We start from the raw sequence: 27,017 nt of genomic DNA on the forward strand, positions 1-27,017 counted from the left end.
GCACAAGACACTAATTAGCTATTATGAAAGTCAATATAAACAATAGTTTTATCATACTTACCTCGCGTGTAGCATTAATTTAGTCATTGTGAGAGTAAAAAAAAAAAAAAAAAAAAAAAGAAAAAAAAAAAAAGAAAAAAAGAAAAAAACAGCAGAACTTTACGTTAATTTAACTAACTTGTTGCACGCGATAATTGACATCTGTTCGCTGAAGTTTTGATCTTCACTGAAAATTTGGACGGATACGAATCGACCCGCAGGTTAGGTACAAACCACCACAAACTGGGTACAAATCGACCGAGTACGTCCGTGTGTACGAACTGATTGGACACCTAGGCAGCGGGGCTTCAACTGGTGATATCCCATGCCTCTCCCAGCTTCAAGGCGCTTGCTAATCCGCGAGATACGCAAAAAAACAAAAACAAAAAAGAAATGGTCCGTTCGAAAGAGAAAAAGTTGGCTAATTCGAGAAAGAAAGGACTCATTATAAGTGAGTTCGTCAGTCTGAAATAAACGCATTCAGTATTGAAAAAACCCAGGCGCTCCGCTAAACATTTATTTAGGACAACAAGTATAACATGGTTAACCTTTCGTTTATTTACTGAATTATACTACAACTCCTTGGGTATAACTAGTGACTTTTCATTCATTTTTGTGCAATATGCTAAGAAATGAAACTCAGTCTATTCTGTAGTGAGTAACTATAGAGAGTCTCCACTTCAAAACAGCTCATCAAGCTGTGAGTCTGGTCGCCGATGAGACGGTTTCTCAAACTCAAAGTCCGCATTCCACTTATTACTGGGCGAGGATTTTATACTCTGGAGGTGAAAAAAAAATAGCAAAATGTCTCTGACGACTTTGTAGTAAAAAGTACGCATACGGGACCAAATATCCCTGCTGACAGAGCTTTTGTCGGTTTCTGCGACACGAGGTCACTAAGAGCAGTGGTGGCCCCGGACCCTTGGATGGGGTTTCACACCTACCTCCCTCCAGCATACCCATTCCTGACCGACTTAGTAGAGCGACACAGTCTTGTTCAAGAACATTAAAAAACGATCTCGACCAACGATCGAAACCAGGGTTCAAAGGCATGGTTTCATCAGTAAAACTTACCGACTTCCGCTTCGTCTTTGAATCTTTTCCGGAATTCGATGTTGCCCATAAATTGGCGACTACAACAATATTATAACAATGAGTACACAAACGAAAGACAAACGAACGAATGAAAGTACGTACATGCGTAAATAACGAGTTAATGAGCCGTGTAAAAAAGGTTTGAAGGTAACAAGGGATAAACAAATATGCAAAAAAAAAAAAGAAAAAACGTGCAAAAACTGGTAAAATCAGTTTCAACATTCCAGAAACATGCATTTTGTTATCTAATCATTTGAAGAGCAAATAGAATAGCTCGTAGCAAAATATATAACACTGTTTGGCCATGTCTCACAGAGTGTCAATGCAAACCTGAATCAGTGGAGGCTCTGCGTTTCTGTTTGGATTTGGATCCCGACAGGGAGGACCTAACTACTTCATCTTCATCTTCATCATCATCATCATCATCATCATCATCACTCTCATTTAACTGAGCGAGAGTTTTCCGGGGGGACTTTTTGCCATTGGAATCTTTTGACGAAGCAGTGGAAGAGAAAAAGTTGTCCAGGCTGCTAACTATTGATTCACGCTTTTGTGGCGCTGGAGCTAAAAGAAGATTAAACTGAAGGTTAGAAAACAAAAAAAGAAAATACGAGGAAACGAGAATTCAAGACAATGATTGACGGCTGTTTCCCATTTCGGGCAAATTAACCGTGTTTCTCCAAGGAGTGATAAACACATAACGTCTTCTTATAATATTGATACTATATTTTACAGCCAATAGGTGCTGAAAATATCATCAGTTGGAAATTATCAACTGGAGGCTTTTCTGTTGTAACAGTAACAAATTCTCGGACCTAATTTACAAAGAAATACACAGCAGTTGGAGGGGAGAATGACCCACTCGATTAGAAGTTTTCGTCGACCTCTGGCAGATGTCACGGAAAATAAGTAAACGGAACTGTTTAAAAACAGTTCTTCAACATCACGACTGATTTAGATGATGATCAACAAAACGAGGAGTATTCCAAATGCCAAGAAAATACATAGTTCAAATGCGTACACACTGAAGATTTCAAGTCGATACAGTTAAATATATCTTATTAACCAAGCGCGAGGGCCGTACTGGGAGAATATCGGCCCGAGGTCTTGACAGTACGGACCGAGCGCAGCGAGGTCCATACAAAAAAGACCGAGGTCCGATATTCTTCCAGTACGGTCCCGAGCAAGCTTGGTTATAAATAAGAGATTTATTATACGATTGAAGTTCAAAGGGACACAAGTGCGGTATCATTCGGGACCATTCGGGACAGTGCCCGGTCCAATACTGAGTGAATGTTGACCGGCAATAGAGCATTTTGATTGGTTGATTTTAGTTATTGGCCCTCTGACTGCCCGAGTCGTGTAATAATATAGGAGAATTGACTGTGAGGAGATCTTTGTATTAACCGACATCTGTATTTAAATTTGTGAGTGGAAAAAATTTAAGGAAACATTACTTTCAACTTTGCTCATCAAAATCTTGTATGGTGAAAAAATAGAGAGCTGTTATAAGATTTCTGCGTAGTTCTTCATGAGAGTTTCTAAGGACGTCATAAAAGCTGTTAAAATTACATGGAAACTTAAAATCACCCAGCGGTGAACTAATCTAAGAAAGGAAGCGAGTGAGGTTTAGGACAAAAAAAAAAGATAACACAGATAACACACACAATGAGTTAAGTATCAAAAGCTTTGTCCCAACAAAAGAACTTTCCCTTAATTTTACTTACTCGTGCTTGCAGATGATTTCCGAGTAAGACTGGGACGAGCTGGTTTTTTATCACTACCAGGGGTCTTGGTCTTTCTACCTGTCACGATTACGTCATCGTCATCACTTTCTTCCTCTGAGCCCACAAGCAAACTGGATTTCCTTTCACTCGAAGCTCGGGAATTCCTCGCTTCTCCGCTGTCACCACTCCCACTGCGATCTAGACTTGGCTTTTTGCCACTTAGGGGCCCCTTAGATAGTGACAGACCTGGTCTCTGAGGGGCTTCCTCCTTATAAGAGTCTAAAACTTCCCTTGAGCTGGACGCAGCAGAGCTTATTGTTCGGCCTGACCGCTGAGTAGAAGGTCGCTGTTGATTGAAACCTGCGTTTTGCGGTCTACTTGATCGAGAGACAACTGCGTCATCGTCATCGCTGTCTTCCTCAGAGCTCACGGGCAAACTGGATCTTCTAGAACTCGAAGCTTGGAAATTCCTCGCTTCTCTGCTGTTTCCACTCCCACTTTGATCTGCAATTGGCCTTTTGCCACTTAGTGGCCTCTTAGATAGTGACAGGCCTGGTCTTCTAGGGGTTTCGTCTTTACTGGAATCTAAAACCTCCCTCGGGCTAGACGTGGAAGAGCTTAGCGGCCGACTTGACTGCCTAAGAGAAGGCCGCTGTTGACTGAATCCTGTATCTAGCGATCTACTTGGTCGAGAGACAACTGCATCGTCGTCACCATCATCCTCATCGCTGTCTCCCTCAGATCTCACGGGCACACTAGAATTTCTTGAATTCGAAGTTTGGGAATTCTTCGCTTCTCTGCCGTCACCACCCTCACTACGATCTAAGCTTAATCTTCTGCCACTTAGTGGCCTATTAGATATAGACAAACCTGATCTCAGAGGGGCTTCGTCTCTACTGGAGTCTAGAACTTCCCTTTGGCTAGACGTGGAAGAGCTTAGCGGCCGGCCTGACTGTCTAAGAGAAGGTCGCTGTTGACTAAATCCTGTGTCTAGCGATCTCTTTGGATGGGAGACAATCACTTCGTCCTCGTCGTCCTCATCATCGCTGTCGACGATCTCAAAGGTTTTTTTAATCGGTTTTTGTCTGATATCTTCCAGTATGGAATCACTGAGGTGTTCGCTAGACCTCTTTTGAATCGAACTCGATCTCGATGGACTAGTTACAACAGCATCATCCTCCTCGCTGTTTTCTGAGATGTTTGCGAATCGTGGAGCTGTGATCAAACTCCGCCTTGAACCTTTAAGAGAAACAGAAAGGTAGCAATGATCAAACAATACCCAGTTGACAAGGTGTATCACGTGTAAAATTCCGTGGTGAGATATGAGTTGTTGAAACTTTGCAGAAATAAATATTTCGTTATTCATTTCACCTCCCTGGTCCCGTACAAACCAAAATCTACATGACTTTGTTTTCTGCTAATACTTGATAGATAAAATGAGACTGTAAAATAACAAAAACAAATAACATCTATGGAGCAACAAGTGTACTAGTGTAGGCTTTTCAAATCTCCATCTTTTATATTTTTCTTATAGCTTTCAGGGTAGTGCATCACCATTTAAACATCAAAAAAAAAAAAAAAAAATACCACGACAAGACATTTTCTGATGTTTCTCGCAGTATCACAAACTGTTCAATTATGCAACGACGAACGTATATTAAACGGCAGCTCATAGAAAGCTCATTAGCATAAATGATTAGACGACGGAAAATTAAGATATGAGCCAAGTGATTATTCGTATGACTGTGAATATATGAAAATCATAAATGTAAACTGAGAAATGAGCATTCAAATGATCTTTGCAGTAATGAAAACTACTTGACTAGAAGAGTAATGAGACGTCAAAAAAAAATTCAGGCCTGTACGGAATTAGAGCCCACGACCTCTGCGATACAGGTGCAGTGCTCTACCAACTGAGCAAACCACGCTAACTGGAAGCTAGTCGTTATGTTGGTTTACAATAATATTATTTATTACTATACCAATTAATCATTATTATTAATTATTATCATATATTAATCGTGTTTAAACATGAGAGGAAGGAGGAATTTGATGCGGATGAAGTTTGATGGGAGCATTTTAGATTAACAAAAACGCTGTGGGTAGCATCATTGCTGATGTTTCCGAAGTGGAAAGAATAACTGTCAGTCTTGATTGCCATCAGGGTGGTTATTAAGCAACATTAGCACTGAGTAAAGAGGAGAAGCAGTGAGTATGTTCAGTCATCTTTCCTCCGGATGTAAACATACCCTCCTCCTCGTCTAAAAGACTTTTTTCCTCTTCGACATCCTTCTTCACGGGCTCTTTCTTGGCTTCTTTCATTTCGCGTGGTTTCTTTAGTCCTTTCTCGTTTCTTTCTTCAAAAGTTTCAGAGTTCAGCTGATCAGAGGTAATTTCCTTGTTTTGAGTTTCCGTTTTATTTTTTGCTGATCGCCCGATCACAACAGCATCATCATCAGAATCAGATTCAGTCGGATTGTGTGCAAGTGTTGATGTAACATGTGCTTGATCACCCGACAGCCCTGATGGTGCAAGTGCATTATCACGTGCAAGTGAAAATATTTTTACAGGTGCAAGTTTTACTGGTTTATCAACAGAAAATACAGCTGATTCCAAGATCAATCGAAGGTTAAAGGCGCCAAACCCCCTAAATCAACTGGTTACTGGCTCTACTACTCATAATAATAATATTTTATGAGGGAACCCGACTAGCAAAGGCGGTTTTCAGTTGGTATTAAATAATTAATTGGTTATGTAATTTAAAAAAAAAGTGAGTAAAAAGTATAAGATGCACCTTATTTCTAAAAAGAGTCAAAATCTTAAAATATGAAAATAAATAGAAAATAAACGTATCAATTACTAAAAATAATTTTTTTCCATGTTTGCCTGAACCAAAAGTAAAAGCCTCGTACCAGCGAAAAAAGTTAACGCAGAAACTACGCTTTGGAATATAAAAAGTACCTGGCGCTTACGCCTGACTACCAGTTACTACTGAGGCTATTGTCACGACGAGCAAATACTAACCCGTTAAACTTGATCTCCTCAGACCTGTTGTAGCCGGTTCTGGGTGTCGTTTAGTGCTGGACGATCTAGTTACTAGACCTTCATCAGAATCGGGCTCAGAGTCGCCGAGGTTGTGACTGGAACTGAGAACGAGGACAATTTTAGCCCTTAATCACTACTTAATAAGTAAGACGTATCTTAATAAGTGCAAAGACTTCATAAGGAAAGTTCTTTGATGAACCTAAACCAACTTGAGTTTATATATGATAAGTATATATTAAAACGGTGGGTAGCGTTAAAGGTGATTGGTTACTCAAACCCCGAAAATCCTTTGCTATTCACCTCCGAGCAACGCGCGTAGGATTTGCGCCTGAAAATATTGTAATCGTTTCAGGAATAAATGTGCTTAAATCACCTTTTGCGCAATATTACCTCACAGATAATCACCACTAGCCACCTCTTCTTTGGTAAATAGCTATCAATTATAGAATTGAATTCTCAAAACTACCCTCCAACTGCTTTACCTTCCTCTCGTTCTCGTATCACGTGACGTAAGTTCGTCTTCTTCAATATATCCCAGGTGCTTTTTTCTTGCTAAGTGCGCCCTCATTGCTGATTGGAGGGCCACGGCAGCGTCATCTCGATCTGTAAATTCCAGTTCTTTATCAAGCTGTGCAATATACTTATTACGTGCCGCTTGTCCGCGCAAGGCAGCTTGAATCTGTGTTATTGCCTACAGAATAGTAAATGTCAAAGAAGTTTCAATGTAATTAGAAAATATCCGAGCCCCAGATGGGACTTGAACCCACGACCCTCCGTGATCTAGTCGAATGCTCTAACCACTGAGCTACTGAAGACTCTAAGGTGAGCAAGGGTCAATTTGTGGGTCTCGACTGGAACCGCATCGCGCGGCTACACAGCCAAGTATTGGTCAGCGCCTGTGAAACTCACTAACAGCATCACGCCGTCACATTAGAGCATATCAAAGAAGTTTCCTTGTAAAATTGTAAAGGAACAGCGACGATTGTTGCGCGGAAAGTTTGTGAAATGTGTGTGGAAGGAGGGCCCTTTTTGTCTCCCATCTCAGCGGCTTTCTTTTGCACGTGTAAAAGTGCAATTGGACTGGGACGAGAGGCGAAAGATGGCGGTCACGCCGAAAATGTGCTCGTAGTATCTTTACAGTTTCGCAGCCCTAGTGGTGGTTAAAATATATTTAACAACCATTCGCAATGCCTGACGAATCATCGAACAAGAAAGGAGCCGTGGATAAAGGCAGAAAACGAACAAGGGAAGGCAGCTCTCAAACAGACGAGGAAGACGAGTTCGATCAACATCACAAACATGGATGCAAAAAGTGCCTCGAAACAACAAACTCGAGGCTCTCCGGTATTGAAGAGAAACTCAACATGCTATTAACTGTACTTCCCGAGTTGGAAACTTATAAAAAGAGGATTACTCTTCTTGAAGAAGAAAACAAAACCCTGCAAACGAGCTTAGAGAACTCGCAAGCAGAGATAGAAGACCTAAAAGCCATTGTTCATGATGTTAATTTAAAGCAAGGAGCAGCCGACACCTCCAGTGAACGCATCAAGAGCGATCTCAAAGAGCTACATCGCCGACATGTTAAACTCGAATGTCACAGCCGTAGAGGAAATATGAAATTCTTTGGAATAACGGAACGTGAAAACGAAACAAACAATGACACCGAACTCGCCCTAAGAGAATTCATGCGTACGAAGCTAAAGATCCTTCCAGTCGACGAAGAAAACATTCACTTTGACAGAGTCCACAGAATTACTTCACGCCGTTCACAATCAAATCGAAGTCTTCAACCGCGACCTATTATAGTTAGGCTGACGGATTTTCAAGATAAATTTTTCATCAAATCCTATATCAAAAATCTTCCAAGGGGTACCGGATTTGGAGTATCCGACGATTTTCCCAAAGAAGTTGACGAGGTAAGGAAGGTGTTATATCCGATCCTAAAGGCGGCCAAGCGCGATAAGAAGACTACATACTTCAATGTCGAAAAGCTGATCATCAATGGTGCTCTTTACCGTGGCGAAGAAACATCCCAATTTCCTTTCTATGGGCGTTTCATGGACAACTAAGCTGAAATGAACGCTAAAACTGTAGTTAAGTTGAGTTTGTTTTTCTTTTTTTTTTTGTACGGAACCACCTATTTGAGAGCTGCGGCTTTTCACTTCGATATCCAGTCAAAACGCCGCACAAAGCTTTAGGTAAGTCTTTAATAGTTATGTGTTTCTGTATATGTTTCCGTAAGTGTTTTCCTTTTAGCTTTATCTTCTGTTATGTTGATCAATTTTGTTTCGATGTCAGCGAAGTAATAAGAATCAAGCCTTTTCATAAATATCAACCGCACTGTGAGCCGCATAGTTCTAAGACAGCTACTTTCCTTATTTTTTTGGATGCCTTGTCTATCTTTTCATTAGAAGCTAAATGTATAAGCTGCTATCACTAAACGTTAGAGGGCTAAACAGTTCGAGAAAGCGAAGACAAGTTTTTCGTTGGTTGCATCAACAACAATCGGATATAATTTTCTTGCAAGAAACTTATTCCTTGCCGGAATCTATCAAAAGATGGGAAACAGAATGGGGAGGTAAAATCGCGTCCAGCCACGGCTCCTCCCATAGTAGAGGAGTTATGATTTTATTCAAACCCCATCTTGACGTTGACTTGGAAAAAATCACTACAGATAATATTGGCAGATGTATTTTAGCCGAGACTATTATTGATGGTACCAAAATAGTTCTGGTCAATATTTACGCACTAAATGATGCAACCCAACAAGTTGTTTTCCTCAGGGACGTGTCAAAAGAATTTCTAATTCCTTACGCCAACGACAACCTGGTGCTGGGAGGCGATTTTAACTGCACAATTAGCACTTTAGACAAAAAAGGCGGTAGACCGGTTGATAGTAAAAAAGCTTCCATCAACGAGCTTCAGTCGTTAATCAAAACACACAGTTTACTTGATTCCTGGCGTTTCAAGAATCCAGATCAACCTGGCTTTACATGGGCTAACCCGTCAATGAAAATACAGTGTAGACTTGACTACTTCTTTATTTCAAAACAGTTAAAAGATCGGGTAAAAGAGTGCAAAATAGTTCCAAACATTTATTCAGATCACTCCGCCGTCGATCTTTCCGTGTCTTTTAGTGAAAGTGAGCTCCCTCGAGGACCAGGGTTCTGGAAGTTTAACAACTCTTTGTTGTTAGATACTAATTACGTGGAACTGTTGAAATTTAAAATTCCCATGTTTGCAAAAAAGCATGAACAAGTCAACGACAAAGGGTTGTATTGGGAAATGATTAAAATGGAAATTCGTGCCTTTACAATAGCTTTTTCAAAGAAGAAAGCTAAACGAAAACGTGACGAAGAATCAATTCTTTTGTCGGAAATGATAAAATTGCAGACCAAACTCCGGACGTCATACAGTGATTCCCTTAAGGCCGAGCTGGAGAGAATAAAATTCAAGGTTTCTAAAATTGCGGGTATCAAGACACGAGGAACAATCGTGCGCAGTAGAGCGCGTTGGTATGAGCATGGTGAGAGAAATAGTAAATATTTCTATAACTTAGCTAAAAGGAACCAAAAAAAGAAGCATATAACGTCCTTAGTTAACAACGTTGGTGACAAAATCACAAACCCGAAGGACATCCTGGAGGAAGAAGAACGTTTCTTTAAGGAGGTTTATACATCAAGAAATATGGACCCCAACTGTCCAACTTTCAATGAGTTCTTTGAAACAGAAAATGCATTATCAGAAGAAATCGCGAAAACGTGCGAAGGTGTCATGTCTATCAAGGAGTGTGAAATTGCGTTAAAAACTATGGAAAACAACAAAACTCCCGGCACAGATGGGCTTACGCCTGAATTCTACCGCTACTTTTGGAACTTGCTCGGTTCATTTATGGTAAATAGCTTTAATTACGCTTTTCGAAACGGTACTCTCTCCATCTCTCAGCGCCAAGGAATTATTTCCTTAATTCCGAAGAAGAAAAAGAATACCGAATATTTAAAAAATTGGCGACCTGTATCTTTATTGAATGTAGACTATAAAATCGCAACGAAGACCATCGCTCTGCGTTTGGAGAAGATCTTGCCGAATTTAATTCATCCTTGCCAATCTGGGTACGTTAAAGGAAGGTTCATTGGGGAAAGTATCAGGTTAATAGCAGATACAATGCATTTCACAAAAGAGAAGAATATTCCAGGGGTAGCCGTATTTTTAGATTTCGAGAAAGCGTTTGATTCGATTGAGTGGAATTTTATTCAAAAATGCCTCGAAACGTTTAATTTCGGTCTTGATCTCCGACAGTGGATAAAAGTGTTCTATACAGATATCTCTAGTTGTGTTTTGAATAACGGGTACGCCTCAAAACATTTTCATCTAGAACGCGGAGTGCGTCAAGGTTGCCCACTTTCCGGCACATTATTCATTATTGCTATTGAGCTACTCGCGCAAAGTATTAGATGCTCAAAAGAAATAAAAGGTATCACAATAGATGAACATAAAGAGGTCAAACTTTCGCAATATGCAGACGACACAACTGTACTTCTGTCTGATGTTCAATCAGTGTCAAAGTTATTTGATTTATTATCACTTTTCGAAAGGTGCTCTGGTCTAAAACTAAATCAAACAAAATCTGAAATGCTATGGCTTGGCTCTGTAAGCCACAGAAAAGATTCTATACTTGATCTTCAAATGAGCGGTGAGCCAGTTTACGCGCTTGGAGTGCATTTTACATATGACCTAGAAATGTCTGAAAAGAAAAATTTTTTGGACAAATTAGATTCTTTAAAGAAAACATTGAACATGTGGTCCCAAAGAGACCTCTCCATCGTTGGTAGGATAAATATAATTAAAACATTGGCACTTTCAAAACTTGTTTTTATCTGCAGCGTCATGTGTACCCCTAAAGACTTCAGTAAAAAAGTAAACAGGATCGTGTTCGACTTTATTTGGAATCACAAACCCGCCAAAATAAAAAAGACTACCCTTTTCAAGCAAAAAACAGCTGGTGGCTTGGACATGAAGGATTTTTCTCTCTTTGATAAAGCACTAAAGTTAAACTGGGTAAAACGGTTATGCTCTAACTCGGATGCTCCATGGTAGTACATACCAAAATCCCTCCTAGCCGATGTTGGCGGTACAGAACTGTTTAAATGTAACTATGATTATAATCTCCTTGACCTAGACAACCATCTTCCTCCTTTCTACAGAGAAATCATTTTTTACTGGCAGGACATTGCAACGACCACACCTAAAAATAAAACTGACGTTCTCTCACAGCCAATCTGGAATAATCGATTTTTAACTGTGAATAAGAAAACGGTATTCTTTCCTCATTGGCATCAAGTTGGAATAAAACAAATCTCGGACCTTTTTGACTCCTGTGAGGGTCAATTCCTTTCATTTAATTCTTTTCGCAATAAATTCAATGTAAAATGTAACTTTTTGCAATATTATAGCATTCTTTCTTCTATTCCACAAAATTGGAAAAAACTATTGCAAGAAAATTCCCAAGACCCAGTTACGCCTCCTACCTCAACCTGTTCACTCTCATGTAAAGCAATATACAGTATCCTGCTTAACCTCGAAGATCTACCGCCACCAACTTCTGAGAGAAAACTTTTAATGTGGCATCGAGAAAAGTGACTTGAACAAAATCTACCTCCTACCATTCAAAGCCACGAGAGAAATTAAATTGACAATGTTTCAATACAAAATTATTCCCCGAATTTTACCAACGAATAGCTTGTTACATAAAATGAAAAAAGTTGCATCGCCCTCCTGTCCCTTTTGTCCATCTGAGCACCAGACCGTCTGGCATTTGTTTATAAACTGTAAGCAAGCAAGTTCTTTTTGGAATAGATTCCAGGAGTGGTACTCAACCTCTAGTAATATGAAACTGTCACTGTCAGAACTGGAGATTATGTTCGGAATTATTCGCTGTCACACCTACTGTTTAGCCCTCAACCATCTCATTATTCTAGGCAAATATTTTTTATATGTTAACGCTTTAAATACCATAAATTGCCGTTTCGATGATTTCGTCTCACTTGTGCGCGACAAAATTTATCTAGAAAAATATATTGCTGTCACTTGTAATAACGAGAAGGAGTTCAGGAACAAATGGAAATTTTTTCTGTCGTTATAAAATTGTATTGTCTTTTTTTTTTTTTTTTTTCAACTTAGTATTTTGACCTCTTCGCTATCTTTTTTATTTAACAGTTTATTAATTTTTTTTTTTTTCAACTTAGTATTTTGACCTCTTCGCTATCTTTTTTATTTAACAGTTTATTAATTTCTGGAAAATCAATTCCCTTGTAGTTTAAATAGCAAACACAATTCTCAGTAGCTGCACTAGTATCGCAGAGGTCAGTGGTTCGAATCCCGTACAGGCCTGAAATTTTTTTCAGGTCTGATTTCCACTATTGCTCAAATAGTGCTTTACTGCGAAGGATCGTTCTTATATACGTCTCATAACCGCAGTTCAATCATATGTTTCATATGTTTGTTGTTGTTCAATAATGTGGTAAATAGATCAACTGTAATTAAATTTGACTAGTGTAACTGTATTGTTATATATGTATTGTAAGTAGTGTAAGTTAATGTAGTTTAAACATGGTGTAAAAAGTAATTATAGTGTAAGTACATGTGTAAGTGTAATAAACAATGCTGTATTAATAAAAATAATTAAAAAAAAAAAAAAAAAAAGTGCAATTGGGCGAATTTGTGAAGGAAAACCCTTACCTCTTGTTTTGCTTCTTCGTCCATTTGTTTGGTCTGCAAGGGAATGAAAGCGTCACTACAGAAACTAAAATATGAAACAGAATTTTGTCCACAACATTCTGTTACTTTTACCGCAAGAACTCCTTTGGGAACAAACATTGAATTGGGGTATCATACTCAAGATAACAATCAAGAGATATTTTTTACCCTTTCAAAAAAGAAACATTCAGTAAATAGACTGTCTTCATTTCAATTCTTTTGTATCACAGTCACATGCATTTTTCAAGGCTTCGATAAGGTTTAGTCTCCTATGAAAAAACGCTCGTCACCAACCCTGTGAAGAGCCAGAGAACCTTCATGTAACGAATGAGTAAAGCTTCTTTACCCAATGAATGAAACAGCAATTTTTAATTTCAGAAGAGTCAAGTGTCAACAGTAAATCATAACTGCCTTAAGGTCCCTTTACTGCGCTTTGTAATTGGGCGAAAAAACTCACATTGCCTTCTCAAGTATTCAAATGCACAATCAGAACCGGTAACGACCTGCTTACAAACGATTTCCCGCGCTTCGGGCGCTATGCTCGTTTTCACTTTACTAGCTGATTGGCTCCTACGATATCTTCTGTGCTCTGATTGGCCGTGCGAAACAAGCCGTTACATCCTACGTCATAGGCAGTATTCTTCCCGATAGATGTCGTTTAATCTGCTTCAAGTACCTTGTCTCTGTGTTTCCGCCAGTTTTTCTGTAGTGTTGCAGCAGCTTGATTTTGTCTTTCTACTGCTTGTCTATCCTGTTCTTCTCTTTCCGTTTTTTTCTTTCCCTGGTATCCTCGCCATTGTCTCTGAAGAGCTTTAGCAGCTCGCTGCTGTTGGAAATTTTGTAACATTGTATCCATCTCTTCATCGTTGTCATCCTCAGGAGGCACCTCTTTAACGGATGACTTCCTCCTAGGAATGGAAACAGACAAAATTCTTGAAACGTTTTCACGTTCCTTAATTCCTTTTCCTTCTGTAAATGAAAGGCGGTATATAAAAAAACATCGAAGAGTATTGAAACCGATACGTATGGGAGATCTAAATGAAAACAAAACAAACATTTCAAATAACCAGCAGGAACTGGGAAATAAATTTTGTACCTTACTGAACTGGTGGATGATCTTCTCTCTCCAACAATACCATTTTCTTCACTCAGTCTGTCAAGCTCTTCTTGGGTGGACTTCAACTGCACTCTGGTTAATTTTGAAGAGAACAGTCAATATTAATTATTGTCCTAACGCAGAAAAGATACATAATAATTCCTGAAATCCCTACGCTGTTCCTTCTTTTGTAACACCCTAAGTTACCTGAGATCATCTGCAACTTCTCTGTAATGAGCGCGATCTTCTTTCAGCCTTTGTATGATCTCCCGCTGCTTTTCTTTTTCTTCTAAGAGTTCAACTTCTCTTTCCTGCAGTTGAGCTAGTTTTTGAGATGTGGTTCCCTTTAGCTCCAATCTTCCTGGCACTGAATTGAGAAAAAAAAGCAGTCACCTGTACAAATCATTCAATTACTAGTGAAACTTTACCCTGGATGAATTGTTTTCGTCGTTTTCACTCGCCGAAAGCCACCACATAACCCACAAAAGACTGCAAACAAACAATGGTCATCTTAAACGTCTAACTAACACCATGTAAAGAGAGAAAATTTTTTCGTCCAGTCACGAGCGTGGGACAAAGAAAAATATTTTGAGTCCCCATGAGTAATTGAGCCTCAGACCTTCGGATTCCGCGCTCCGATGCTCTACCGCTGGCCACAGAGACTACATGACGAGCAAGGCCCATTACGATGTTCAGATATGACATGCGTCCTGCGTACTACTTCTGCTAATACCGTCTTACTATGTGTTGCTATTACGGTCAGGTAAATTGCGCCAGCATAATTTTGGCCGGAATGCTATAGTCAGAACATCAAGCATAATGCCAGCAAATGAATTTAATTCTTAAAAAATTCCCAAGAGACAAATTCTGCAACCTAAGTTCAGTTAACAGTGAGCCTGCTTTTCTTGCTTAAGTTTTAGGAATTTGATCCACACAACGGTGGTGTTCTGAACGTGGGTGAGCCTTTTATTCGGCGCAATTTTTACTTAGGAATTGTTGGAGGAGGTTGAGGGTCTTCTTAACGCTGTTCTTTTGAATTATTGAATTAAGCGTGATAAATTCGTTTATCGCAAATATTTAACAATTATTGGACGAGGTTGAGCAAAATATCGTAATTTGTCCGTGGCGAGCGGATCGTGACAAATCATGATATTTTGCGATAACCGAGTTCAATAATCGTTTTATCATTCTATCACCGAGTTTGTTTTCAATTTTTTGATCTGCTATTTCACACAAGAGCGACCACAAGAGCGTGGTTACTACTGCGCATGAGCAGAATATTATTTGAAGCAAAAACGGAGTTAGACAGTAGGACGCATGAGCAGATCATTATTTGTAGGCAGTTATTTGCAGGTCACGTGGTGGGCTCCCAGCCAATGAAAAAGGGGGAAAAATCCATCGAATGATGATGTGAATTATCTGTCTTGTCACTGGCACATCATAATATCACGCTCAGCCTCGTCCGATAATCGTTGTTAATCATTGTATTATATCCTTTGTTAGATTATCAATTTATTCTTTGGAGCTATCTTGTCTTATATATTTTTTTTCTTTTGCTTACCTTCAGCAGTAGCCTTAGAGATGCTTTTTCTTCTCTCTTCGCCATTCTCTTTCTCTTCTGGTAAGGAACCTTTCCTAGTCTGTGTTTTCTTTCCGTTTGCGTCTTGTACTTTCTGCAAATGTTATTCAACAATATGACTTTAAATGATATCTACTTTGAAAAGGGAAACTATTATCAACTAGTTTAACAGTAATGAAACCCGTCTCATTGTCTTACTAAAAGCTCTGTCTGTCTGTCAGTCTGTTCGTCCGCTTGTTTGACCGTCTCTTTACGTATACTATATTTTCTCAGTTAGAAGGCGCACGGTTTTTTCAAGAAAATTCTGTCTTCGGGCCCAAAAAATTAAGGTAACTTTTCACTCACTTCTTCCAATTCATGAATCCTTGCGAGAAGTTGTCCACGGTTCATGTCTGCATATTCAGCTGAAAAAAGGAACAAAAATTCAAATGTATAAATACAGAAATGGGCAGAGACGCATACTTGGATTGGTTTTTTTAAGGGCTGATTGCATGTCAAAATTGGTATTTCATGGATTTGTTTTTGTGGAAAGAGGGAAACACGGAGAACCAGAGAAAAATCCCCCGGACAAGGACGAAGGCGAAGCCTAACTACAAACTCCGTTCAGGGATAAAGTGCGACGCCAGGTCTTAAAAATCGCATCCAGGCCACAGTTATGGGTGGCAAGATCTTTAACACCGCGGACTGAAAAAAAAACCTAACGCAATGAGACTAGCGCGTAGCGCGATGATCATCAATTCGACCGTGACAAATTACTTTCCTTGCTTTCCTTCGGGCTGTGTTAGAAAATTGCCATCACAACTTAACATTACAAAATGAAGTGTACCTCTGAGAGTAGTCTTTTTGTCTGAAGTCGACGCATTTGCAATCGCTGTCAACAGATCTTTCTTGAGAGCACGATTATCAGCTTTAAGGTATTCGTTTTCCTCTGAAAATAAAAAACCCTTTGTAAACTCGTACTGTCCTGCACCGGCACTACCGCTCATAGCTCGTTAGAGTGAGCGGGTTGGCGTATTCAATTTTCATTCACAGATATTTCTAAATCTTGTGAACTACTGTAGCAGCAAAAGCAATTTTTGTTCAATCAGACCTGCTAGTCTTTGAAGAGAGACGTTCGAGGGCTTGGATCCTTTGGTTCCTTTTGAGAGAGGACTGTTTCTTGGACTGCGAGAAAGACATAAAACATTTAAATTGATTCAGTACATATCTTATTAGACGCTTTATTGCGTAGCATCGCTGAGTATTTTTACGAGTTGTGCCGTATTTTGACGAGCCCGTAGGGCGAGTCAAAAAACAAATAACGAGTAAAAATACTCAGCGATACTACAGAACAAAATGTCTAATAAGAGATTATCCAAAACGCACGTGATTTGTACTCTACGAAGCACAGTTGGATAATAAACTAGGATATTTCTTTATCAACTCTTCCTGAATATGCGCTACATTATTAGAAAACAAACTAAGATAACCAATACAAATTTTTCCTTTCTTTGGGGGGGGGGGGGGGAGGAGGGGGGCTGTTCTACCGGAATTTTGTGGGTAGCAAAACCGCAAAGGGAGTGGAAAGGAGACAATCGTAATTTCACCACTGGTTACGTATCTCAGCCACCTTCACTTTCGGTTGTGATTTAATGGATACTCAAAAATCAGGTTTCCGAGTTAGGACTGGAACCAATTATTTCCGTGTTATATCCGAACTATTCTCGTTCAGATGAAAAAGGGGTAAGGTTGTAAGGAAACTGTAGTGATGCATCGGTGGGGGAGTGTTACAAAGTAATTTTGGTTTTATCAACTGAGTCGCTCTGACGAACGGCTCGCGCCCGAAACGACAGCTTTGAAACTCTGTACGGTGGCCAATTTACATTATCAAATCAGTCGATATTTACCAAAGAATAGTTTATTCAGTTCCAGTCCTAACTTGAAAACCTGATTTTGGATTATCCATTAATCCTCGAGACCCTTCAGTTTCACTGTGTACTCAGCTACTAAAGAAATTACTTTAAAAAATTTAATGCTTACAAGTATAATATAAACTAATTCATGCGTCTTGATATTTTACGATTCCCCAGTCAAGATGAGAAGTAAATTTTTGGGGTCGAATTTAGACTAACTGAATTCTGAAATTGATATACCTAGAAAAGCGACTAAAAACTACATGAAAGTTTCCCTCAACTACCTCATCGTTCCGAAAGAACCATTCAACTGAGATTGCTGCATTTCTATAAGAGCCAGTTGTAATCTTTGAACCTGTGGAAATACAACAGCAACACCAGTTGGAATCGTCTCAGACTAAAAAATAGGTTCCATGTTGCCGTGCGTCTCTTTAACAGTTGATCAAAGATGACGTCAAAATGGGTTAAGAACAAAAAAGTGACGCAAAAGGCGCTTTGGAGTGTGTCACTAATGTTATTGACACATTTTGATACCTTCTGTGATCTTTTATTGCGCAGACCCACCCCAGCATGGAATCTGTTTGTGTAATATGACAACAAAATAAAAATTTTTCATGGTGACGTCAAATGTGCGTTTGTCCGCCAATACCAGTAGTTCACAAATAAGAACCATTAAAATTGCGTTTACAATTAAGTTTATTATACAAAATAACACAAGGTTTACAAAGTAAGAAATTAAAGTTATCACAAACAGCTGAAAGATTCTGTTTCCTAACTGAGGACTCAGACTGTCAATAACAGCACCATAACAATTTACCTCTTGGTAGTATGTTTCACTCTGGATTTGCAGCTCTTCAATATTTGTCATTTTTATATCCTTCTTTAGCTTACTGGAGAAGAAATTAAAATAAAAATTCACAACACAAAACAACAAGATCTAAGTTTAAATTCTTTGTATTGTCTGCCATGTATTTCAAATAATATTCATGCTGAGTATTTGTCTGGTCAAACAATATTTCCTAATTTTTTTTTTCTTCCTCTGGTCAGTTTTATTGAGACAAAGTCTTTGTGGTGGCCCAGGGCTCGACACTAACTTTTCAACTTACTAGCCAAGTAGCCAGTGACAACTTAGATGTTACAACAATTTTAGTTTGTTTACTAACCAAACTGGCTGATGGAAATCGAAGAGCACCAGCCAAAACTGAATTTCAACTAGTCTGTGGCTAGTTGGCTACTGTTAGTGCCAAGCCCTGGTGGCTCGCAGGAGAAAGTGTTAACTCAGAGGGGAGAGAGGAGGGCAGCTGTTACTTTTAGGAAAATTAAGCGACCATCAACACTAATAAAGTGCAACAATTTCACCTTAATTCTGCTTCTTTGTCCTTTACTGTTCTCTCAACTGCGTGGAGTTTCTGTTTTAAACTGTTCACAATCTGAAAAGAAGAAGTGCTTCAGTGGTTACAATCTTGGTAATACATGTCCTATGCTTGCATCAAATTGATGGAGTCCTCACTGAAAAGGCAGGGTCAGAGTAACAAATACAAGCTGACTCTTAAATTAAAAAGAGGCAAGCAAAATCACTTCTGGTAAGATTATCTTTTTGAACCAGTCCACCCCTCATAGCAGGGAATGGGAGATTTAACAAACTGTTGTCCTGGTTTGAAAAGTTGCAATTCAAGCTTTGCATCACTGTGTTGTGTTATTTAGCAAAAAACATAAGACACCATGCTAAGAGGTTGTGCATTAGCATCCCAACCAAGGAGTATCAAAATAATTACGGCTGCCCACTCAGTGTGGACCACTTAGTCTAGCAACGAGGGCAGACTTTCCTTCCATCATTAGAAAATTGTCTGCGAAACTTGGCATATCTGGGGGTGGGTAGGCAAGGGACCCACGATATATTACAGTTTTAAGAAGAACCAAAACTCTGTAATTGTATCATTTTAAAACTGCATCACCTCTGGCAGCAACAGGCTTTTTGGTATGTGAACTTATGTTAACACCATTACAGATTCTGGGCTCCCACTGAAATATCAAATACAACCTCATTTTTGTACACATTTTAACCATGCTTGTAAACTCAACTGTGCAGGAACAGCATATTTGTAACTTTTTCCTAATGAAATCGTATTAAATTTACGGTTTGTTTTTGTCTCGTACAACCATTTGACCACTTACAGCACTAGTGTCTCCTTTTTTGTCTGTCAATGTTCTTCTGACATCTTCAGGCTGAAGTACAAAAAAGTCAAAAAATTTAATTTATTATAATTACTGTTGGCAAACTTAATTGTTATTTTTCAAGGTTGAAATATAAAACAATAATTATCATAATTATTGTTTTATGTTTTTTGATCAAATATCAAAAAGCATTCCATATCTTATAGAGGTTCAGTTTTGTGGGATTATCTGCCAATCGAGTGTCATAACGCACATAGTGTGAAAAGTTTCTCCAGGATGATCAAAAAGCTTCCTTTGGTCAGGGACATTGACTTTTCTAATTTATTCTGTAAAAGATAGCTCCTCCCTAAAAGAAGTATTTTTAGGTCTATAATTTTATTAGCTAGATAATACTATCAATTATTAATCTAAACATTATCTTATGTTTACACATAAGTCTTATTTTATATTATATTACAACTATCGTTTATGTATCTTTTTATTTATCTACTTATACACAACCCCACAAGCTGCATAGCTTCAATACTCATTGTGTTTAAATAAAGGTTTTACTTACTTAAAGGATCCCTTCCAACCACAATACCCTGCGCGCCCAAACAGAAAAAATAATTAAGAAATAACTAGTCAAATAGAAACAACAATAAATTTGGAACGCGATTGAGGAAATGCAAGACCTCAGTGAGGCAAATGTACTCGGATGAACGAGGATTTCTTTCCACTTCACGACTTGTCCAATACCGGATGGCAGAGAAAATGGCGGATTTCACATATCGCGCGCGCAATGTATTGTGGTTGGAAGGGATCCTTTAATACTTACTTACTTATACATTAATTGCTGAAGTTAATTTATTCATACTTTAACAATCATGGTAAGAAAGCTAACTCATTAAATTTCAACTTTCCAGAACAAAATATTGACCATATTGGTTTAATTCTGCATAAAGTGTTAAGAAGACGTTAATGAACTTGTGCGCGTGTGACTTGCGTGCGCGTGCTCTGGGACTACATAGGCTAATAATATCGTAAGCAAATCACGCGGACCTTTTAATTTTGATGTGTGCGATTTTTTAGAGGGAGTTGAAAAGTTTTTAGTTTATCAAATAGCAGTTTTTGTTTATTAATGGTCATTGTCGTTTACCGTGAGTCTACAGTTTACCGTGTTGGAATTAAAGTGTTTGTTTGGATTTCCCATTTCGCTTCCGAACATTAAGAATTTAATGTTCACTCACAATCTTGTCACATACCTGCTTTCTTGTATTCAAGAGGTCTTCCATTTTTCTGTCCTGTAAACAAAAATATCCATAGTTATTATAAACGATAAAATATAATTGAGTTAAATTTATATCCTTGGTTTCAATTTCATTGAAAGTCATGCATTTGTAAGCATATCCAGAAACCAAAAGAGAAAAAAAGAAAATTTACCAACAAATTAACCTTTTCAAAAATTTTTAATTTATTTTTCCTTGACAAAACATTTTTCTAGGTGTCAATGACAAGTGGTGGAGAGGGGCTAATGAAACTCTTGGACCCCTAAGAGTGATTAGAATCTATCTTCTTACAATATCACCCCTGAATCACACATTAAGGTCAGGAGAATGATTAAAATGGTCATCAACTAAAGAAGCTCTTGATTGTTCAACAAATTCTCCTTGTCAGCACCTTAGGAAATGTATAGAGAACAGTATGGAGAATATGCATAATGATGTGAGGGTCCAAAGGACTAAAGAATTAATTGTAGAAGTGCACACTGCAGCTGATATCGGTACCTATATTGATCATAACAAATACACATTAAACTTACCTTCAAGACATTCTCTCCTTCCACCCTGCGGAGTTTTGTGTTTAGAATGTTGTTTTCTGCTTTCAGGGTATTTATTACCTGTAGAATTTCATAAAAACCAATTGGTTTTCAATGAGACACTGTACAGCTGCCACTAAAAAGAACAACTGTTTTTTCTACTTAGTAAACAGCTTGATGATACAGAGCATAATTCTATCATTTATGGTATCAAATTTCTCATTGGCAGGCAGTCAATTGACACCATCAAAAAGAGTACAGTCACATAAGAGAAGAATCACCCAGCAATAAAAATACTTTCTCAATTCTAGAATTTAAAACAGGAGATTTTCACAGAGAATGTCCACTGTAGCATGGAGTAAGTTTCTGGATGGTTTTGAGTGCATGACCTGTTACAAACAAGAGAGTTTTGATTTGTGTATAAACTAAAGAATCATCAGAGTGAAAAGAGGCAATGCAAAAGAACTCTTACAGTAATGTTCAGTGTTTTTAAAACATGTTGCTTGTGCATCCAAAATCTTAGCTTGCTGCTGCTTACCTTTTTTAACTCTATGATCTCATCATAGTAGTCTTCCTGTGGTTTATACGCAGGGCCACCAATAGACAACTGTGGTTCACCTTAAAATTAAAAAGTTACAATTCACATTGATTCCCTTGGTCAGTAGAGGCTTGTTCATTATAATAGCAAAAAAAGAAAAAATATATATCATATCTTATTAACCAAGCGCGAGGGCTGTACTGGGAGAATATCGGCCCAAGGTCTTAATTGACAGTATGGACCGAGCGCAGCTCGGTCCATACAAAAAAGACCGAGCGCCGATATTCTTCCAGTACAGTCCCGAGCAAGCTTGGTTAATAAGAGATTTATTATACGACTGAAGTTCAAAGGGACACAAGTGCGGTATCATTTGGGACCATTCGGGACAGTGCCCGGTCCAATACTGAGAGAATATTGACCGGCAATAGAGCATTTTGATTGGTTGATTTTAGTTATTGGCCCTCTGACTGCCCGAGTCATGTAATAAATACATATATTTACACGTAATATAAAGAATATCTTTATTATGACACATTTACATGAATGGAGGAAAACTTACTTGCAGACATACTTGCACTTCTGACATGATTCTTACTTTTTAGGTCTTCGATCTAGAAAATGTCAAAGATGAACTTTTAATTAATCATTTGATATCAGTAACAATTCTTTTACCAATAACTTGAAGCCTACTAGTTTTGAGAAAGGTCTCCACTGTTATGTTACAAAACCCAATATCTCTATCATTGTTATCAATTAAAAAAGAGTTAGTTACCCCATAGCAAGTGAAAAAAATAATGTGGTGCAAAATTACCCAGGTTAAAAAATTGTACCTAGTGAAAAATTAAATTTACCTTGGAAAAAAATTTATCCGCTACATATACAACTCAGTCAACTTCATTTAGTTTGCACTCCAGTCACTGATTCTTGGTGTCAAACAAGTGTCATCATTATTCTTACAATTGCCACCCTCAGATTGATGTTACCCTTAAAAGAATGGTTTCATTAACCTGCTCTAGTAATTGGTCCAGATCAGGGCTCGACACTAACTTTTCAACTTACTAACCAAGTGGGTAGTGACATCTTAGATGTTTTTAGATGTTACAACAACTTCAGTTTGTTTACTTGCCAAACTGGCTAGTGGAAATTGAAAACCATTAGCCAAAACTGAATTTCTACTAGTCTGTGGCTAGTGGGCTACTGTTAGTGTCGAGCCCTGCAGATTACACCCAAGAAATTATATTCTTGCCACTGTTACTTCAGTTCCAGCTACTTCAAAAGGTAATTGTCTTTCACCCTCAAAATTTAATTTTAGGAAGAACCTACCTGAACATAATCACTTAAATGCCTTGACCTTGTGCCAGTTTTATTCTGTTTATTTTGAGAAGCTCTAGAACCTCCCCAAGTCCTCATGGGTGAATTTTCTGTACTCAAAGCTAAAAAGTTTAAAATGTTAGAAGGTAAATACATTCAAGAGTGGATTGATTGAACTAATTTCAACCAGTCACATCATGATGACAAAAAAAAAAGTTTTCATCTCCAAGGTCAGAGATATAATTCATACATCGAGGCTCCATTTGGCAAAATATCTAAGACAATCAAAATGTGTACATATACATCAACTGGTATAAAATTTTGCATGAGGTGTATTAACTATTAGGTAAAAGAAACCAAGCAATGTTTTGGTACAGGAAGAATATAAACTAGTAGACAAGAGGAACCTCAAGCAAACCTAACTGTAACAGCAATGAGGGAAGTGGAAAAACAACGATCTTATGAGCAGAAAAATAGCTAAAAAATGTGACTGTGTTTTAGAACTTTGTACATTTCTCATACAACTTCTATAAAACATGACTATGAAATCACCAAAATTTGCACTGTCCTAAAACCCAAACCCTGAAGGCAAACTATTTGAAATAAATATCCATAAGGAGCTCCATGCTGCTCACACATATATAATTAAGTTGAGATGTATGGCCTTATGAGACTGTAAACACATCTAACCATAATCGAAATACTACCTAAAAATAAAAATTCACTTTTTAAACAAAGTATTCTTCTGCATTGAGCTAACCGCCTCCCGGTTAGCTCAATTGGTAGAGCGCCGGATTATTGTGTGGGAGGTCGTGAGTTCAAATCTGGCCGGACCAACACTCAGGGTCTTTAATTAACTGAGAAGAAAGTGCTGCCTTTGTAATATTATCTGCAAATGGTTAGACTTTCTAGTCTTCTCGGATAGGGACGATAAATGGAGGTCCCATCTCCTGCAGGGTTGGGGTAGGAGACGTTAATTTCCCACACACGAGATTACTGTGTGATGGATGTCCTCCCCGGGGTGGGATGGGTGGGTAATAAAGGGATTAGGTGTCAATTGGAACAAAAGTTCTGTTCCTTTCTCCTGCCATTCCTGTGGCGAATAAATTAAACTAAACTAAACTAAACTAATTGCCATCCTGACTGCTTGAGGTCCCTAATGTGTCACTTACTAGCAGTTCCATTTCTCATTGCAGTAATCCACATGTTTCTTGCAGCAGGCTTAGGAGGCTGCTGTTTTGATGAGCTTTTGAGTTGTGAATTGGAGTAAGGTGACTTTGCTGGGAGAACAGAATTATACATCAAGCTTGTTTAGTCTTTGTATTGGTCAAAACAGGATTAAATGAAAGGGTTGAGCCTTAACTGAATCCATACTATGAACAGTTTCCAAATTGAATCTTTTTTCAACCAGAAACATTGTCAAGAAGTAATGAAGACATTAATACCCTATACCATTGCTTCTGATTTTAGACAAAAGAAACATTGAGCCTTAGACAATAACTTTCCATGCATGGCAAAGTTAAAGAACAAAATGAATGAACTTTAAATTAAAAATCTATCTTCACAATGAGCCTAAAAAAGTTGGCAAGCCTTTTTGAAGATTTGAATGCATTTCTGCAAATGCACAACTTTTGACACTGCTTAGGCTTAAGTCATCAAGGCAAAATGTGGCTGAGAAGATGAATTTAAAAACTTAGACTTTTGTAACCAGTAATAAACAGCACCCTTTAATTTTCAGCAAAACCTGCTAACTTCAATAAATACACTTAACACTTTTAAGTGAATTTACTTTATTGTCTAATAGTCTGCAAATCATACAGTATGTAAATGTGCTTCCACATGACAGAATAAACTAGGTCTTACCAACTCTTGACCTTCGGCCTTGAACTGACTTTGACCTTTTAGAACTCCCTGGGTGTGCAATAATGACATGATTAAAATAACAGAAAGAATTTAAAAGGATTGAAGTGAAAATTATCAGATAGACCATTCAAGTCTTCAAATTCAAAACAGTCAGAAAGTTTGAACATGTTAGTACTCCATGTTAACTCACCTGATGGAGGTCTGGGCATGTGTCCACTTCCACCAGATGCTGCACTACCCTAGACAGCAGAAATTCAAGCAAATGACAATTCTCAGAAAACTTGGAAAGTATTGACCTGCTCTGGACAGTTCTATTATGTACTGACTAATCAAAACAAATTGCAGTGGGCATGAGAAACATTAGAAATAGTCTAGTTTTCTGACACAAAAAAAAGTTTCAGAACTATTTTCGGTGGTCATACATGTAGTTTCACAGACTTTTGACTCAGTTTTAAAAAATTTACAATCATGAGAGGTATAGATCAACACATAATTAACACATCTACTGTATTTAGAGCAACTTTATTCACTTCAGACTGCTTACCCTTTGCATTTTACATACTCACCATTAAATTCATCAACCAGGTTTCACAAAACAAAATGGTACAAACAATCCCAGCTTAAATAGAGTGCTTTAGAACTGATGAGCAGGGGTCCACTACACTGAACTTCAGAAATTCAATTTACAGTCCCTTGAGTTAAAAATGTAGCCTCCCTCCACCCCACATAAATGTGATTTTCAGTCACAGTATACTTCAAAACTGTAACCTGTCTTTCACAACAGTTTCTCATTAATTTTAAATTTTATGTCAAGTATATTTTATAGATTTATCTGTAGATTTAAGTTATAGAGTAAACTACTTGATAACCTGCCGGATCTCGGACGTTTGTATGGGGAGAGTTGACGTGTTTACGTAAATCATCATACAAGTATTGCATATCACCAATGATAATCATTGAAATCAAGATCTGTCTATTTCAAATTTAGAAATATTTACACCACGACGTTGAAAAGCTTACCACTGAGATCGTAGAGCCATTAGACACATCAGAGTAGGCGTCCACATCCTAAAATTACCACATAAAAGTTTCGAATTCAGCACATAACAATTGTTGACAAGTAAGCGATAATAAGGACAAGGTTGACAAGATGACCATCACCATCAAATAATATTTCATTGCGAAAAGGAGTGGAAGGATTTTTCACCTACCTCGATTGTTACTCCTGGAATTGGCATGAGTTTTACCTATCACTCAAAGGAGATTCTGCTTCACTCCTGATCTTAGAATCATTGCTAGTCATTTACTAGCTCGATTACAATAGTAACTAATAGCTATTGTGGGAGGCAACGAATTCAAAGATCAGTAGTTTTGATCAGTGAATCAGACCTCCAGTTCACCTACCATTGAAATATTCTTACTATTTCAGAGGGTATTTGGGAAAGTTTTGAAAGAGTTTTGGGCCAAAGCAAAGAAGAAAATTCCGTTTGATGTGTCAAAGCAGTTATGTGGTTACGGCAACGGTCCCTACGCCTGCGATAAGACAATATATTGTCAGCAGTTAACTATTAGATAAGTAGATATGTCATTTAATTTCAAATGATTTATTCTAAAGCATATCTCGATCGAGGCTATCGAGGCCGAGGGCGGGCTCACAAGAATTTTTGCGCCAAAAAATTACAACACTTTTGAGGTAAAGCTACACTGCACCCCAAGAAAGCATACAGTTGTTACAATTTTTCGTTTTACCTGTGGCTCTCCTAGGTTTAAAAAATTTCAATGAGTTAAATAGAGAATAAAGAAGCATGATCATGACAGAGATATCCGATTCGCTATTACATACCAATGTTGTTTCAAAGCGCGTCTCCCAATATAGAACACCGCCCGTTCATTGATCGCGGTCCCCAACCTCACAGTTGGGGTAATCGTGGCCATCTGCAGAATAACTCAGCTGAATAATGTAAACAGGCACAGTGGAATAGAAATATTCCAGAGGCATAGTACCGACGATCAAAAGACCCATTAGCAGAGCCGGGCGACAGCAGAGGGGGGAAGATTTCTTAGAAATGCGCCAATCGCAGCAATTGAATATCAGCCAATTAC

The 27,017-nt window shown here is 38.2% G+C and overlaps 2 protein-coding genes across 4 annotated transcripts; one reads left to right on the top strand and one right to left on the bottom strand.

The window, feature by feature from the left end:
- Nucleotides 1–577: 577 nt before the first annotated feature.
- LOC111335947 (uncharacterized) lies at nt 578–26,407 on the bottom strand. Of its 3 annotated transcripts, XM_088732582.1 has the most exons (29): nt 26,126–26,407; nt 25,935–25,982; nt 25,105–25,153; nt 24,915–24,962; nt 24,224–24,331; nt 23,064–23,173; nt 22,300–22,351; nt 21,741–21,820; nt 21,206–21,283; nt 20,649–20,687; nt 19,405–19,455; nt 18,589–18,659; nt 18,047–18,119; nt 17,514–17,584; nt 16,428–16,501; nt 16,164–16,265; nt 15,683–15,741; nt 15,320–15,431; nt 13,966–14,125; nt 13,759–13,851; nt 13,339–13,570; nt 12,645–12,677; nt 6,389–6,597; nt 5,886–6,007; nt 5,111–5,383; nt 2,862–4,100; nt 1,465–1,698; nt 1,114–1,172; nt 578–818 (listed from the first exon to the last, which is right to left on the bottom strand). In XM_088732582.1, exons 1-29 carry the CDS (start codon nt 26,150–26,152, stop codon nt 720–722), a joined length of 4,005 nt encoding a protein of 1,334 aa, XP_088588708.1. In that variant the 5' UTR covers nt 26,153–26,407; the 3' UTR covers nt 578–719. The 3 variants fall into 3 exon arrangements, with proteins under 3 accessions (XP_088588708.1, XP_088588706.1, XP_022797690.2); XM_088732580.1 differs by having other exon boundaries at nt 578–1,172; XM_022941955.2 differs by lacking the exon at nt 5,111–5,383 and having other exon boundaries at nt 578–1,172.
- LOC148741013 (uncharacterized) lies at nt 7,011–7,975 on the top strand. Its single transcript, XM_088731383.1, has one exon. The coding sequence runs from the start codon at nt 7,094–7,096 to the stop codon at nt 7,973–7,975; it is 882 nt and encodes a 293-aa protein (XP_088587509.1). The 5' UTR covers nt 7,011–7,093.
- Nucleotides 26,408–27,017: the final 610 nt, after the last annotated feature.

Source organism: Stylophora pistillata, chromosome 1 (assembly GCF_964205215.1).
Source record: "Stylophora pistillata chromosome 1, jaStyPist1.2, whole genome shotgun sequence".
Taxonomy (NCBI): domain Eukaryota; kingdom Metazoa; phylum Cnidaria; class Anthozoa; order Scleractinia; family Pocilloporidae; genus Stylophora; species Stylophora pistillata.